Source organism: Agelaius phoeniceus, chromosome 22 (assembly GCF_051311805.1).
Source record: "Agelaius phoeniceus isolate bAgePho1 chromosome 22, bAgePho1.hap1, whole genome shotgun sequence".
In the NCBI taxonomy this organism is placed as follows: Eukaryota; Metazoa; Chordata; class Aves; order Passeriformes; family Icteridae; genus Agelaius; species Agelaius phoeniceus.
In genome coordinates this window covers 7,180,742-7,196,231 of record NC_135286.1, presented here as the reverse complement: position 1 = coordinate 7,196,231, position 15,490 = coordinate 7,180,742, and the positions used below count along the sequence as shown (strand labels likewise).

The 15,490-nt window shown below is 46.5% G+C and overlaps 1 protein-coding gene and 1 long non-coding RNA gene across 33 annotated transcripts in view; both read left to right on the top strand.

Moving 5' to 3' along the window:
• Positions 1-15,132, top strand: part of EPB41 (erythrocyte membrane protein band 4.1) — a 95,481-nt gene extending 80,349 nt beyond the window's left edge. For 15 of the 32 annotated variants that reach the window (XM_077189497.1, XM_077189484.1, XM_077189474.1 and 12 more), the window contains 6 exons: positions 4,731-5,201; positions 6,420-6,548; positions 8,576-8,677; positions 9,123-9,203; positions 10,691-10,798; positions 11,676-15,132. In XM_077189497.1, coding sequence (XP_077045612.1) covers positions 4,731-5,201; positions 6,420-6,548; positions 8,576-8,677; positions 9,123-9,203; positions 10,691-10,789 — 882 coding nt within the window. In that variant the 3' untranslated portion in view covers positions 10,790-10,798; positions 11,676-15,132. Of the gene's footprint in view, positions 1-4,730; positions 5,202-6,419; positions 6,549-8,575; positions 8,678-9,122; positions 9,204-10,690; positions 10,799-11,632 lie in introns of all 32 variants that reach the window. The other 17 variants (XM_077189504.1, XM_077189503.1, XM_077189502.1 and 14 more) reach the window with 5 other exon arrangements.
• Positions 5,208-5,927, top strand: LOC143695593 (uncharacterized). Its single transcript, XR_013184978.1, has 2 exons — positions 5,208-5,635; positions 5,722-5,927. It is a non-coding gene; the product is annotated as an uncharacterized LOC143695593 (long non-coding RNA).
• Positions 15,133-15,490: the final 358 nt, after the last annotated feature.

Genomic DNA, 15,490 nt, shown 5'->3' with positions numbered 1-15,490 from the left:
TGCAGCTCTAAGATCTCAAACTGACCAGAATAATTCAATTGAGGATTAAATCCAGCTTGGTTTAAGACAGGCTTTGTTTGCAGGAGTCCTCTACCAAGTGCTTAATGTCACTCTAGCACCTTCTCCCTCTTCGCTTTGGAGACTGTATGGTAGGAAAAATCAGTTGCAGAAAGTTGTTTTGAGAGCAGAAGTGAGGCAGGTTCTGCACAGCTACAAGAACCTCTGTCCCACCTGGTGTGTTAATTTGGGGACAAAAATGCTCCTTTTGGGTTTTTTAAGTGAAGAAACCACATTCCTAATCAACCACCGTTCCTCAGCTCAGTGATACAACATGAGCTTCTAGTGGATTTTTTCTGGTTGAAGCTCAGGTTGTGTCAAGAGTCAATTTTAAGTCCCGAGTTTTTTGGGATTACAGGAAGGCAGATCTGGCTGCTCATAATGCCAATTCCTGAGATGAGAGTGGCATCAAGGCAGAGCTGTAACTTCATGTCTTGGTTTGAAAAGACAGGTGTCTGTTAAGGAAGGCAGGAGTATCCCTTGAAATGAGAAATGTAAACACCCTCCCTCCAAATTATTCTAATTTTGAAATTAAGAGGCTCTCAGGCAAAGATATGGGACTAGGAATAACAGTTCCTTATTAGAGAAAAACTATATATTAAAAAATAAAGATAAAAATAAAAATGCAGTAATACAAAACAAAGCAGTGCCAGAGTGAGAGCAGGCCCTGGCACGCTGTGGGTCAGGGGGTGGCACAGCCCCATCCCGTGGGGGCTCAGCCCTCCTGCAGTGCCAGCTGTGCTTCTGCTGGAGCAGGGATCCTGCACAAGGGGGGAGTTTTCCTCTGCAGCTCCAGGGCTGCTGCAGATGGGCCTGGGCTCCCTCTGGCCATGCAGGGCAGCAGAAGCTGCTCCTCTGGCAATGCCCTGGGCAAAGGCTGCTGGGCTGTGCCAGGCTCACATTGGATCCAGGTAGGAATGCTTGGCTCCTGCCCTGGGCAATGCAGCATCTCCCCATGGGATGCTGGAATTGGATCAGCCCTGCAGGGACACTCAGTGGCCATGGACAGCAGAGATCTCCTGCAGGGAGGATTGGCTGGGGCAGAGATCAAGAAAACTGCCCCAAGAACAGCAGAGAACTGCCCAGCTCTGACACACGGGGACAGGACACAGCCCCAGCGACATCTTGCAACCTAAGACACCTCATTTATGGAATGAGGGAAGTGGAATGAGCAGCACAAAATTGATGGCATTTATAAACACTGACTTTATCCCGTCTTTTTGCCTGCTGCTGCTGCACTAAGGCAGCTCTTGCAATGCCACTGCTTTGTTCTCTGCAGAGGGATTTTGGAATAAAGAGCCCTTCATGCGGCAGTACCTGTCCCACAAAAGAGATGGGAAGGAGACCAGTGGGGGTGGGCAGAGGAATCATATTGCCTAACAACCTCATTTTGATAATTTAAGTCTTCATCTTGAGGTTGTTTCATGTTGCCCAGACTTTGATACAACGATTGGAGGTAATTGCTGTGTGTTGTGTAATATATTGGATTCTTGTTCATGACAGAGTTTAGTCTTTTGAAGGTTTGGGCACACAGTGTGTTTTCTAGCATTGCTTTAACTTTTGGTCAAAATCTCTTTTATCTGTCTGTCATCTGAGTAGGCTGGTCAGGATGTTATGATCAGATCAATGGCAGTGAGAAAATCCACTGAAAACCACAAATCCATAGGTAATGTCCATCCTTTTCAATGCCAGGGTGTTTGAACAGCTTCTGAATATTTTTAACTTAAGGCAAAGCAGTTTGGTAAGGCAGTGGCAGGTACTGTAAAATAAGGATCTCTTGTTTTCTGCTTTATAATACTTTTTACCCAAGTGCTTTGCCAGCTGTGAGATTGAGCATCAGTTGATCTGGGAGCGCTCTCTGGTGAGTGTGGTTTGCTGCAAAACAACATCATCTCCTTGTGCATCCCTAGACAGTCACTCTGAGCCTGTGAGCTTCTGTGGATCCTTGTTTGGGGATAACCTAATAACAGCGTCAACAATTCCATTGCCATGCTGGAAAAGAACAGGACTGGGAAGTATTAACCAGCTGGGATTCCTAGCCTTTCCATGTGGTGGTTGTAGGTAGTTACTGTGCACTATAAATTCATGGTTTTAGCAAGTTTTATTTAATGTTAACTGGCAGTTGACATAATTTTAGCACTCCTTAAGTTTTCTGCAGGATAGTAGTCTGATTTGGGATGGGAATAATGGAATATTCAACATAAAGAGGCAGCAGCAAGAAAAAAAACATCCACTCTGACAACACAGGGCAGCTGAGTCATACAAATAGATACTGATCCAAAACAGCAGAGTCTTGAAAAAATGCAAGTAAACAAATTTATACAAAACCATTTTTTGAGAAAAAGAAATCCTTTTGGCCACTGGTGTCAAACATGAAATTGAGCCTGTTATTAATTTATCCCCAGTCCGAATTATTGTGTGTCACTTCATTGCTATGCTTCAGCCGTATCTTCAGAGGCACAAAGATTTGTATTTGAAGGGTGGTGCATAAGTTGCGTTCATGTCTGGGTCAGTTTGTTTCTTCTGGGGCATTGCATCCTGTCCTGTATTTAATTTACTCTGTGTTTGACTGCTTTGTGCTTGATTTAGGCCTCAGTGGTTTGGGGCTATGTCCCTGGAAATGTGTAGTTGGCAGTCCAGGCACCTCTCAGGTTTCCTGGGTCTCAAGGTGAGCTTGGAATTCTGCAAATCTGAGCCCTAAATAGGTATGCTTTGGCATTTGCAATTTTAAACAAATCTTGATAAGATCAGAATTTGTAACAGATGCTGAAATTCCTATGGTGGAGTTTTACATAGATAACTTTATTTAGAAATTAATACCTTCCCATTAGTTTATCTTCTTAATAATAATAATAAGTGGAATAGGAAGGCAAGTGTTTCTGATCAGTTGATCTTATCAGGATTTCATTCTGTCTTTCCAGCTTGCATGTTTGCTGCTGCACTTGGCTCTACTGGCGACAAGAATACGCGCGGCACAGGCTCCTTTCCAGCTCTCCCTTCCTTTTTTCATCTGTCATACAAGATGCTTCCAAATGCAAATTATTTTATCTGTCTGTGAAAGGGAACTGGGAGGTTGTTTTGACTGTATACAGATTTTTGCCTTTTAAATACATTAGTGTTTGTGTAGCTGCTTTATCTTCTTTGTTTTATCTGTGATTCTTCTGTTGGCTGAGTAGTGCTCCAGCTCTTACATAAGGAAATCTCACTCCTAAGGCGTATTCCATTAAACCCCAGAAGATGAGATGTGTCTTCTCAAGGTCCCATGAATATTTTGCAAGGTTTAGCATCTATAATTTAGGGAAGGTCAGCATATTGGCAGTATATAAACTCAAGTTTTAAACCAACAAGACATGGCTCTACACAGCTGACAGCCCATTCATGTTCTGTTTTGTGGAATATTGCAATGTAGAGTCTTGCATTAGGAAATGAGGGTGGGATCTGGATATGATATCATAGAATATCCTGAATGGGAAGGGACCTGCAGGGTCCAGCTCCTGGCCCAGCCTAGACCCCCCAGCAACTCCACCCTGGGCATCCCTGGAGCTCTGGCAGCCTCGGGGCCGTGCCCATTCCCTGGGCAGCCTGGGCAGTGCCCAGCACCCTCTGGGGGAAGAGCCTTGCCCTGAGCTCCAGCCTGAGCTGCCCTGGCCCAGCTCCAGCCGTGCCCTGGCTGCTGTCCCTGGCCCAGAGCAGAGATGGGAGCTGCCCCTCGGGAGGAAGCTGCAAACTGCCTTGAGGTCTCCAAGTTTCTCCATGTTTGGAGAAACATGTGGAAGGGTTTGGTTCAGAAATAGCCTTTCCCTGTGAGCACAGTCTGACCTGCCTATCTCAGTGCTGGTTGCTCTCCCTCCATTCATATTAAATGCATTTTGCTAAGCAATATCCCAACAACTTAAGACAAGCACAAGAGGCTGGAAATTCTAATAAATAGAAATCTTACAGCTAACCTGTCTACAACATAAAGAAGCAGAGAACTGAAAAATACCATGAGAAATGGGGGAAGAGTAATTTCTTGAAGTTATACTTTAAAAAAGCATCTATTTGTTCCTCTATAAAGCAGCTCCTGTTCTTATCCTACCACTGAGCTGTGCTGTGGGAGGAGGTCAGTCAATGTGAAAGCCTCTGGGGTATAAAAAATGAATCATACCAAATAACTCACAGGCTTCAGGCCTCACATTTTAAGCACAAATTGGAGTATTTTTGGTTGCCCAGGGAATCTTGTTAGAAAGTGAGGCAGCAGTTTCAAGGAGTTAAAAGCAGAATCAGGATGGTTTTAGTGGGTTTTGTTGCCCATGGAAGTTTTGGATGTGTACAAGTCCCCTCTTGATACACTGATTGATACGCTGAAATTATTCCAAACTGAGCAAAAAGTGCATAGTGGTGACTCTTCCTCTAGGTGCAGAGAGTATTCATATTACTTCCTTAGAATTTAGGAGAGTGGATTATTAATGTACCAGGAAGGCTGTGTCAGTAAATGCACTGGGTACAGCACAGAGATTTTCCAGGGTCCAGCCCCACTGTTGCATGTGTTACTGGAGATATGATATACGATAAGAACCTGATGTTTTACCTTGATGCCTTCTGACCTCCTGCTCTCCTTAACTCCCTGCTCTCTTTCTCTCTCTCTCTCTCTCTCTCTCTCTGGCCCTTTTTGTGTATCCATTTCTTTTTAGAAAATGAGTGACTTTCTCTTCCAAGAGGATGTGGCTGCAGTGGCAGAGTGGAGCAGTTTTAACACTGGCTTTGCGTGGGAGGGCTCAAGGCAGTCGGTAGTTTTTAGTGAGACTCCAGTGCCACCCGCCTCACAGCCTTCTGCCAGCTGGCACTTTGGTGCTTCCTCCCTAAGCAGCAAGGAGGAGGAGAAAGAGGAGGAGGAGCAGGAGGAGGCGGTTCCCAGCCGATCCGCCCGCGAGGAGGACCTGACATGTGGAAAGGGGGTTTGTGTGGATGTGGAGAAGGACTCGGAGCTCTCTGAGCTGGAGCCCCACCCCAGCCCTGCCACACTTCCCCGTCAGCCCTGGGGAGGAGAGGAGGAGGAGGTGGCAGAGGATGGCGAAGACAGTTTTGACTTTAGAAAGCCACATGGTGAATGTCCCAACCCAGATGCTCCTAACAGGCTGCTGGAGCTCATTCGCTGCTTCCAGGTAGTGAGCCCAGCTCCTGCACCCCACACCCCGGCTACGTTTGGAGTGGGAACCCAAACACTGCAGCAAGCAGATGCCACAGACCCACACAGGAGTTGGGTTTGCTTGGCTTGGACTCGTGCTTGGAGCTAATGAGCCGGTGAATCTCCCACAGTCAGTGCAATAAGCCCTTCTCAATTTATCTTTGAATTAAATACGAGCCACTGTCAATTTGTCTTTGCATTAAAAAAGACTCCCTCTCAATTTATCTTTGCATGAAATGCAGTTGCCACAGTGCAATGCCCTTTGTTCTTCTTGGATTGAAGCATCCTGTGGCATTCCCACAAAAAGGCAATATTTAGGCTCAAAAATTGTGTCATTTTAGCTCCTTCAAGGATTTTGCTGGCCCCAGCTGGACTGGCAGCTGACTCTCAGCACAGCAGAGCAAATTTGAGGTGCTGTCCAGTGTGTCCCTTTGTGCGCCCCACTGTGGGAGGGATTTTTGCCTGCTCCAGTGTTGATGTTGCTTTTGATTCAACAGATGCCTGTTCCCCGCTAATGATCACAGTGGCATCTGGCAGGGTTGGGGATGGTGGCAGAAATCAAGCCCTCTGGGAAAGCACTGGCTCTGAACTCACTCTGTCTTCTTCTGGAAAATCATCAGGTGTTGGAACAACTGATTTCTCTCCACCCTTATTTTTCTTCCTGTTTTATCTGACATTGATTTAATAAAAGTTAAAGATCTGATGAGGATTTTTCATAATGCAAGTGTTACTCTTGAGGTCAGGATAAAGCTGCTCAACTGTGATAAATTCCTTGTGTGCCCAGGGCTGGTATAATCCTGACACTGGCATCACCAGATGAGGGTCATCTTCTCCTAGCAACTGGCAATGAGCTTCTGGTAATTAGAAAGTTAAGAATCAGTGGAGACAGCATCTGTGGTGTTGTGACACACCCATTAAACCCTTAATGCCTGGTTTGGGCTGACCAGAGTCCACAGTGTGGGGAAGGGCTGGAGGATTTTGCTGCCTGACTAATCCTCACGCCTGATCGCTGCCCTTGGAGCAGTGTGGTGTTCCAGAGACTTAAACCCAAAGATTTCCAGGCTGACCTTGGTTCCCACAGTACTTTTATCAGATCAGTGTCAGAACACTTGCCAGCAGCCCAGTCAGGATGCGGAGATGGGAACTGGCTGTTTACAAGATGTTTTTAAAAGATGTTTTTAACCCTGTCTCACAGCCCCCGCTAGTGAAGACACAGACTGTCACCATCTCTGACGTGTCCAGCGCCGTCAAAAGTGAAATTCCCACAAAGGAAGTCCCTATTGTCCACACAGAGACAAAGACCATCACCTACGAAGCTGCACAGGTAAGGTGTGTTCTGATGAGTTTCCTAGGGGCTTAATTAAACCCAAGTAAACATTTTGTTTCTGAATCCTCAGGATAAGACAGCAGCACCTGCCTGTCTCTGCATGTCTGGGTGCAGCACAGGCATTAACTGATGCTGTGGACACTATTTCCAGGTGCATCTGGTATTTCTAGAGGAGCAGTGGTTTTGCTATCCCTGAAGAGTAATTATTTTTTCAAGGTGTGCTTGCAAACAGAGTTTATCTTCAGCCACTGGTGGCTTCAGGATGTGGCTCTCTGTACAAAGTTAAGCTGAGTTGGCCTTTTTTTCTGCAATAAATGCCTTTTCTTATTTTCCCAGATCTGAAGAGGGTGTTTATGCTTCTTCAGAACTTGGTTTATAAATTATTTGGTCATCCTTAGGTTTCAAGACTGAAATGGTTGTTAAACACTAAATGTTCTGTATAAAATGCAACCTCAGTGGGTATGTGGTGACTGGAAAGTAAAAATCTTAGTAGAGCAGTATTACAAAGCAAAGGATATGCAGGTATGGATTAATTACTGAGGTTAAAATTAATCCTCAGTCTAAAACAGATTTTAATCACAGACTGGCAGGATGGTTTGGGGTGGAAGGAGCCTAAGAGTTCACCCAGATCTAGCCCTCTGCTGTGGGCAGGGACACCTTTCACTGTCCCAGGCTGCTCCAAGCCCTGTCCAACCTTGGACACTTCCAGGGATCCAGGGGCAGCCACAGCTTCTCTGGACAACCTATGCCAGTGCCTGCCCACCCTCCCAGGGAACAGCTCCTTCCCAAGATCCCATCCATCCCTGCCCTCTGGCAGTGGGAGCCATTCCCAGTGTCCTGTCCCTCCATGCCTTGTCCCCAGTCCCTCTCCAGCTCTTCTGGAGCCTCTTTAGGCCCTGAAAGGGCTATAAGGTCTCCCAAGGCCTGCTCTTTTCCAGGCTGAACACCTCCATCCCTCCCAGCCTTTCTTCATGTATTTGAAATTTTGGAGCCTGTGTCAGCTTGGCTTTGCCATCACTGTGGTTGTCATCAGCAGCTTGTGCTCTCCTGTTGCTGTGGGATGTTGTTATGGATGCAGAAATCTCATGATTGTATAATTTGGGATTCCTAAGGAATGCTGTGTCTGCTCAGCATCCTCCCAACTGCAGCACCAGAGAGATCATTCAGACAATAGTGGTGAGCATTGCCCTGGCTTTTGGCAAGTATGTAGGTGAATGGAGGAGTTTTGCTCTAACTGGGAAATGGAAAGGAAAAGTGATCTCCAGGGCTGTGATCAGTCAGCCGTGTGTGCACAGGATGTGATGTGCCATGAGATCTCTTCCACACTGTGGAAAATGGTCCCACCTTGTGGTAATTCCAGATATTGTCCCAATGCTGAGCAAAGGCGCTGCCCAGTGGGGACATGGACAGCGCGGCCAGGATGAGCTGGCCAGGATGACTTCATTTGGGATTTTTGGCAGACCTTGAGTGGTTGAGTCAGGCAGGATGAAATCCAAGAACCAGCTCCAAAATTTATTCCTGTTTCAGCAAATGTCTGGATGCTCTTTGCTTCTGCAGAGCATGAAGTGAGGGATGTGCAAGGTTTTGTCAGGAAGGAGGAAGGGTCACAATTACCTTCTGAATAAGTTTGTGCTCTTGGCTTTGTTGATCTCCATGGATGCAGGCAGGTGGAATTTGAGATCAGTGTCTGTGTTGGTCTCCTGTCATGGTTCAGGCATGGGTGGTATGACCAGCACTGCAGGGCCAGCAGCATGCTCAGATTTGGGTACGTCCCAGTGCCCCTGGTCTGAGGGGTGTCACAGGTCCTCCCTGAAGGATCTGTGCTTTTCCAGCCTTAAAGCATAGGGACTTTGAGCTTTCAGAGACTTGCCCAGCTCTTGTGCACCTAGGCACAGGTTGACTTGTGTCTTGTGCATGATGGAGCTGCTGTCCTCAGGTTATCCTCTGTCTGGCTCTGGTGATGTGGAGCCTTTGCTTCTGTCCCCACTGCTCAGGGACTGATGGCCTGTTCTTGTGTCCCACAGACAGATGGTGGCAATGGAGATTTAGACCCTGGCATCCTGCTGACTGCCCAGACCATCACTTCAGAAACCACCAGCAGTACCACCACCACCCAGATCACCAAGGTAACACCAGGGAGCACCACAAAACACCAATTCAACCAACAGCCTGATGGAGAGATGAGCAGGGATGAGTGAGAGAAAAAAAGTTTTTGGAAGGTCCTTTCAAATACATGATTAGTACATGGAGCAAAGCATGAAGGGTTCAGTTTTGCCTGTGTAAATCTGTGGATTGTGCATTAATTGCAGCACAGTCTGGACATGGACTCTGACTGTCCTGTGGGGGACAGCAGGAAGAGCTGTCCTGTGAGGAGAAGCTCTTCCCTGGCTCACCTATAAAAAATAACTCTTTGACAGTTTTTCCTTGAGCAGCAGCAGTTTCCCCTGTGACTCTAATGCCAGGTACAATTTGGTGACACTATTTTTGGATACCGTCTTTAGACAGGCAGCCCCAGTGAGCTTGAACGCCTCTGCACTTTTACACTAACAGCAGCTTTTCCTTCTGCTCTAGACTGTGAAAGGTGGCATTTCAGAGACACGGATTGAGAAGAGGATTGTCATCACGGGAGATGCAGATGTAGACCATGACCAGGTAGGAGTATGGATATGATCCAAAAGAATTTCCCAGAGCTGGCAAAAATCAGTCAGGCTGCCTGTTCAAAGACAGTGTCACCAAAAAATGAACCAGGGAAATTTTACTGGGGTAGAGATGAAAGTTCATATTTTTATAAATTGTGGCTGCTCTATCCCTGTAAATGTTCAAGGGCAGGTTGGACAGGGCTTAAAGCAACCTGGTCTAGTGGAAGGGAAGGTGTCCCTGCCCATGGCAGGGGGTGGAATAGGATGAGGGTTTTGATCTATTTCCAACCAAGCCATTCCATGATTCTATATCAGTAATAAATTCCTTTTGACATTAAACATCTGAGCCAGGAAAGCTGAATTCTATTCTGAAACTGATGAGCAGCAAAGTTTTGATTCCAGAATTGTTTCGGACAGTTGTAGGCTTTTTTAAAAAATCCATAAAAATGTGAAATAAAAATTTTCCTTGACATCTGGCTGATCTGCATTCCTTTTCCCATAACTTTGAAGCACTATTGCTATTCTGTAGTGCCAGAAGTAATTTCAGAGCACTCAGCACCTGTGTAGCATCTCTTTGGCTTTATATGAAACCTTTCTGATGACTCAGCCTCATTGGCCTCTTGCATGTGTTGGAAGTGATGATTTTGTCATCAGAGAATTATACTTTGAATTTAAATTTAGTCACAAGTATCATGGGGGTGGAAAATATTCTTATGACAAGATCTAGTTTATTAACTCCACCAGAAAATGTCTGAGATGTGCCTATCACACTTGCTGGAAGAATAAGCAGGTTATGCTTAAATGCTCTCATCCATCTTCTGCCATGGGGCAGTGGAGAGATGGAGGTATTCTTCAAGTAGTGCTTTTCCTTTCAGAGATAATGTAATAGCACTAAAAGTCACCAAAGTGTGTGGCTGAAGTCCTGGGGGCAGTGTTGGGCACCACAATTTAAGACCTAAAACAATTAAGAGAGATTCCAAAGGAAGCTCTGGAGATGGTGAAGGATCAGGAAGGGTCATAGAGGGGTGGCTGAGGGCACTCGCTGTGTTCAGCTGGAGCAGAGGACACTGAGGGCAAGGCTCAGCAAGGGCTGCAGCTCCTCCCGAGGGGCAGCTCTGACCTCTGCTCCCTGTGATAGAGGAGGTTTAGGCTGGAGATCAGGGCAAGGTTCTTCCCCCAGAGGGTGCTGGGCACTGCCCAGGCTGCCCAGGGAATGGGCACGGCCCCGAGGTTGCCAGAGCTCCAGGAGCCTTTGGACAGCAGTGCCAGGGATGCCCAAGATGGGGTTGTTGGGGGGTCTGGGCAGGGCCTGGAGTGGACTGGATGATCCCTGTGGGTCCCTCCCAACTCACAATTGTAATTTTCCTATAATTCTGTCAAGTGCATCTACTTTTCTTTTTTACACTCTGGAGTTAGAAGAAGGTTCTTGTGTCCTTGGTGGGTGCCATGTTCTGACACTCTGATGTGCTCTAACCTATGCTCTCCCCTGCTGTCCCTCAGGTCCTGGCACAGGCGATCAAGGCTGCTAAGGAGCAGCACCCAGACATGTCGGTGACCAAAGTGGTTGTGCACCAGGAGACAGAGATTGCAGAGGAGTAATTGGGCTGTGTGAGTAGAGACATCACCTTGAGTGGGGGCAGGGGGTGACTGATCTCAGTGCACAGGAGATTTGGGTAAATAGGGTCAGAGTTGAAGTAAAATGATCATTGTTCTCTGCTGAGTCCTGCTCATGCTTCTTCCTGTTAGATCCATGGAGGCTGATGAGGCAGTCACAGACAGACTAATCCTGTGGAAATGAGCCCAAATGGGTTAAAAGCTACACAGCTCCTGCCATGAGGCTACTTTGCCTTCCTAAATATCCATGATGTGCTGGGAGCACATGGAGCAGCTGTAGGTGGCACATAGACCCCTGTCCACATCAGTGCCCAGTAACCCCCAAGCTTGCCTGGAAATCCCATTTTCTGCAAATTTTATAAGTTTGGGAAGGAGCTGCTGAAGGAATCCAGGAGCTCTGGGTGTACCTCAGTGCTTTAAACACCATCCTGCCTCATGCCACTGATCACAGAATCCTGGAATGGTTTGGGTTGGATGGGACTGTAAAGTTCATCCAGTCCCACCCCTGCCATGGGCAGGGACACCTTCTACTGTCCCAGGATGATCCATACGCTGTCCAGCCTGGCCTTGGACACTTCCAGGGATCCAGGGGCAGCCACAGCTTCTCTGAGCATCCTGTGCCAGGGTCTCACCACCCCCCCAGAGAAAAATTCCTGTCCAATATCCCATCTCACCCTGCCCTCTGGTATTCTTGTCCTGTTGCTCCAGACGCTTGTGCAAAGTCACTCTCCTGGAGCCCCATTAGGCACCTTTCACCTGCCTCTGGTGGTGACTCATCCGACTTCAATTTCCATCCACTTCAGGGAGCCGTATTCCTGTCTTTTCCAGCATGCTGCTGTTGGTGCAACTTACCGTCTTCCTCTCTTGTTAGGAAACGTTCCTGCCCATGACAACACCAGGAAAAAGAAACCCAGCAAAACTACCAAGAAACTACCTGGAGCACAAAGACCTCGGATTTCAGACTTGACACTCAGAGACATTCATATCATTTATTAAGAGTTGCGCTTTGACATTTTACTTGAGATTTTTCCAGAGTCCACTAGATCCTACTGGATATAGGGTTTTGTTTTGTTGGGTTTTTTAATATCTATCGCGACAGAAATATGCCATATTTCTAACTTCTAAAATATTTCTAGTATTTTTTACAGGTTTTCAGTTTTGCATTCCCTCTCACGCAAAGCCTCTTCAGACACAGAATCTCACCTCACAGGGCTCCAGGGCTCCCTGTTTTAACTTGTATTCCCTCTGCCTCATCAGGGATAACGGAGCTGTTCCGTGCATGTTCCCGGTGCGGGCTCTGTATGCGCCTTCACAAAGCCATGGGTCCTTCTTCCAGGAGAGTCAGTTTAAAGAGTCAGACTTTGTGCAGCATTTCCAATTGCCTCTAGATTATTTTTGTAGCTCTGGAGAGCTCCAGCCCCGCTGCAACACCTGGGCTGCTCTGAGCTCCCTCCCCACTGGGTTCCAGCCCTGATGTGTGATCACAGTAGGGTTTTGTGGTGTAGCCTGTGCATACATCTGAATAGTTGACTAGACTTAAGGAATACTGGAACTTGCTTCAAGTATCTTATACTGTGAATTTTAGAGCTTTAAGAGGGTAGCATCTCGCCTTCTTCCCGTGTGTCTCTGCCGAGTGCTCCCCACCTGTTTGTGTTTTCTAGATGCCATTAAATTAAAAAGCCCTTAGAGGTGTGTGTTTAAGGTGTTTGGACTCGGGATGCTATTAAGGTAGGCTTGTGCAGCATTCACAGGAACTGAGCTTTTCAATGTCATAGTTTTTCACTTGTTTGTGTTCATAATTTTTAAATTACGGAGGGGTTTTTTGGTTTTTTTTGTAAGTCATGGGTTGGGTTTTTTTCCTCCCCTCACAGTGCTATTTAAAGCTGAACACGTTACCCATTTCTCAGAGCGTGTATCCTACTAGCATTTAATTTAAATTCCTTTAGACAATTCTTCCTAGGCCTGCAAGCTGTATTTGGAGAGGCTGAACAAGGAATTTTAGGAGCTATCAGGTGTTGCTGATTGTGAAAGAGCCAAACCACATGGGAAGTGTTGACATTCCCTCTTCCACACTGGCCTGCGGGTCTGGATTTGGCTTCGTGACCCCCTTGCTGGAATGAAATATCAGGTGATTGTCTGAATCTTGAGGCTGAGCTTACAGACCCCCAGGGCCATTTCCAGCACAGAGGGGGTGATGCAAAAACATGATTTCAGGGGCTGGATGTGCTCCCATTTCTGCTCTCTAAGCTTCATGGGAATGTTCTTGCCTGGTTTGTCCTTCCACCTTTTAAATTCAAGAAGCAAAAAACCAACCAAGCTCTGTAAACAGTCTGCCCAGACACTTGTGAACACTTTAGTCCACTTGAGGTTGTGATTTTTTTTTTTCATGTATAAATATATATATATATATATATATATTTATATATAGTGTGGCACAGTGGTAGCTGAGGGCAAGGAGTGCTCTGCTCCTTAGGTGAGGATGGGAAAAAAATGGCAATAAAGAGAAAAGCTCTCCAGTTTTAAATTTGAATAATGTATTTCCGAAGTCACTGGATTTAGCTCAGGCTGCAACGACTCCACTGTTTAGCTGCAGCCAGCCCTGGAACTACACTGGGGCTGGTGCAGCTTCTCAGCTTCAGGTGCAATTTTAATTAAGCTGTCAGTATTGATTGGAGACTCTGCTGGAGCTGCTGGATTTTGGCTCTCTTTGAGCCTTGGGTCCTGCTCAGCCTCCAGCCCTCCCGTGCCAGCAGCTGCCTCTGGGCTGCTCTGGTGCAGGTTTCCCTCCTGGGACACTCTGCCTCCCTCAGGGCATCCTGCTCTGGGGATTTAGGGAGTCCTGGGCTATAGTGCAGAGATTAAGTCTTCTTATCCATGTCTGAAAAGCCCTTTCCTTCCTTATTCTGCCACGCAGGCTGTGGAAGAGGCCTGTGTCTCTGCTGTCCTCAGCTTAGTTGGGTAATGCTTGCCTTAAACACCCATCATGCTGAGCACCCTCAGTCACTGTCCTTTTTCTGGAAATTGAGTTCTTTGCCGCTCAGTCCTTCCATCTCATTTGCAACAGACACCTGAAGAGTGAAGGGGCACATGGAGCAGTGGCTGAGAGGAGTTCTGGGCTTTACCAGGCACAGCCAGCATAATAAATTAAGTTTGTCCATAGCACTTAAAGGCACTTGGCTGTCAGGAGAGTTTAGGGGAATGTGGTCCATGGGTGTTCCCTTGGGGTGTCATGTGCCCTGAGCACAATGAGTGGGACAAAACACCCCAAGCAGGGGATTTCTGGGTGAGAAGCCTGCTGGCAGGAGAGGTGGTTCCTTCCCAAAAGGATGTGCTCACTGTTGCTGCAGATGTCCCTTGTTAAAGGGCCTGTAGACTAGAACAACCCCAATTTTTTTTTTCCTTGGATTTTGGGTGGCTGTTTTCCATTTTCACACTTCCCCCTGCTGAGTTCTTGCTTCTCCTGGAGTAATTCAAACAAGTCATGGCCTCATATGCCCTTTGCCATCACCTGCTGTCTAACCTCAGGGGTTTCCAGCCCCACTCCTGCCAACACAGTGCCCGAGCCCAGGAGCCTGGGAAGAAGATACAAGTTAAAAGCAGAAGAAGCTTCTCTCACCCTCAGCCAAGGCCATGGTGGGGCTGCCCACTTCCCTTCTACCTCTGGTGGGATTTAAAACCTTGGCTCTGAGCATGCTGTGTCAGCTCTAGGGACAAACCAGCTAAGTAAGGTCTATTTATATGAATGTTCCCAGCTCTTCCCACTCCACAAATTCACCCAGAGACTGTCTTGATTGTATAATATGCATTATATGGAAGCTATTTATATATGAATGAATGTTTTTATAGAAAGGAAGGCAAGGAGCTCTTGTTCTTCTCCATTAAATTGGAATGGCAGCTCCAGTTGCCCAATAGGAGTCCCTGACCAACAGAGATGTGTTAGCAAAGGACTGACTGATTTCTGATTTTAATAAACTGTGGTTTGCTGATTTTCCTAATTGTACAATTACCTTAAGAGGTGGTAGTGTCCCAGCCTTAGAGATAAAACTTGTAAAAAACAAAACAAAAAAAAATGATTTAGTTGAGAAGATGAAGGAGCTTTGTAAAAAATTTTTAAGGCAATTGTGAATTGTCTGGGTTAGGCATTTACAACTCTTTATAAAAATAGGAACTTTTAAAGTTGGCAAAACTTTCTAGATCAACTAGTGATGGGAGTTGTTATTTTGGATTTTCATAGTGAATCAAAGGGAAAGTTGCCATAGTGTTTAGGCAGACCTAAGTGTTCAGTATTGCTTCTTGTACTGCATTTTTCAATAAATCTTCAAACAAAATTCTCTCCCTTGTGTTGAATTCTCTTCCTCCTCATCTTCCTCCAGGTCTCTCTCCTTAGCCTGGCTTTGTGGTGACGCGGTTTTACCAGCCTAAACCAAAGCCCCCAAATGTAGCTACAATGGTGCCAAAGCTCTCCCAGCCCTGGGCCAGCATTTCCCTGGGCTCTTGGTGCCTTCAGACCCTTTAAACAGTTCCCGTTGTGGTCACATATGGGACCAAAGCCCCCAGAAAGGCCAGAAGCAATTCCCAGAGTTCAAATTTGCCCCAAAGAAGCATCACTTGATGTAAAACCTTCGTTTGAGCTGTGAAATTTGTGGTGAGACCAGGTGAGGTCGGTGCTCAGCAGCCCAACCCTAA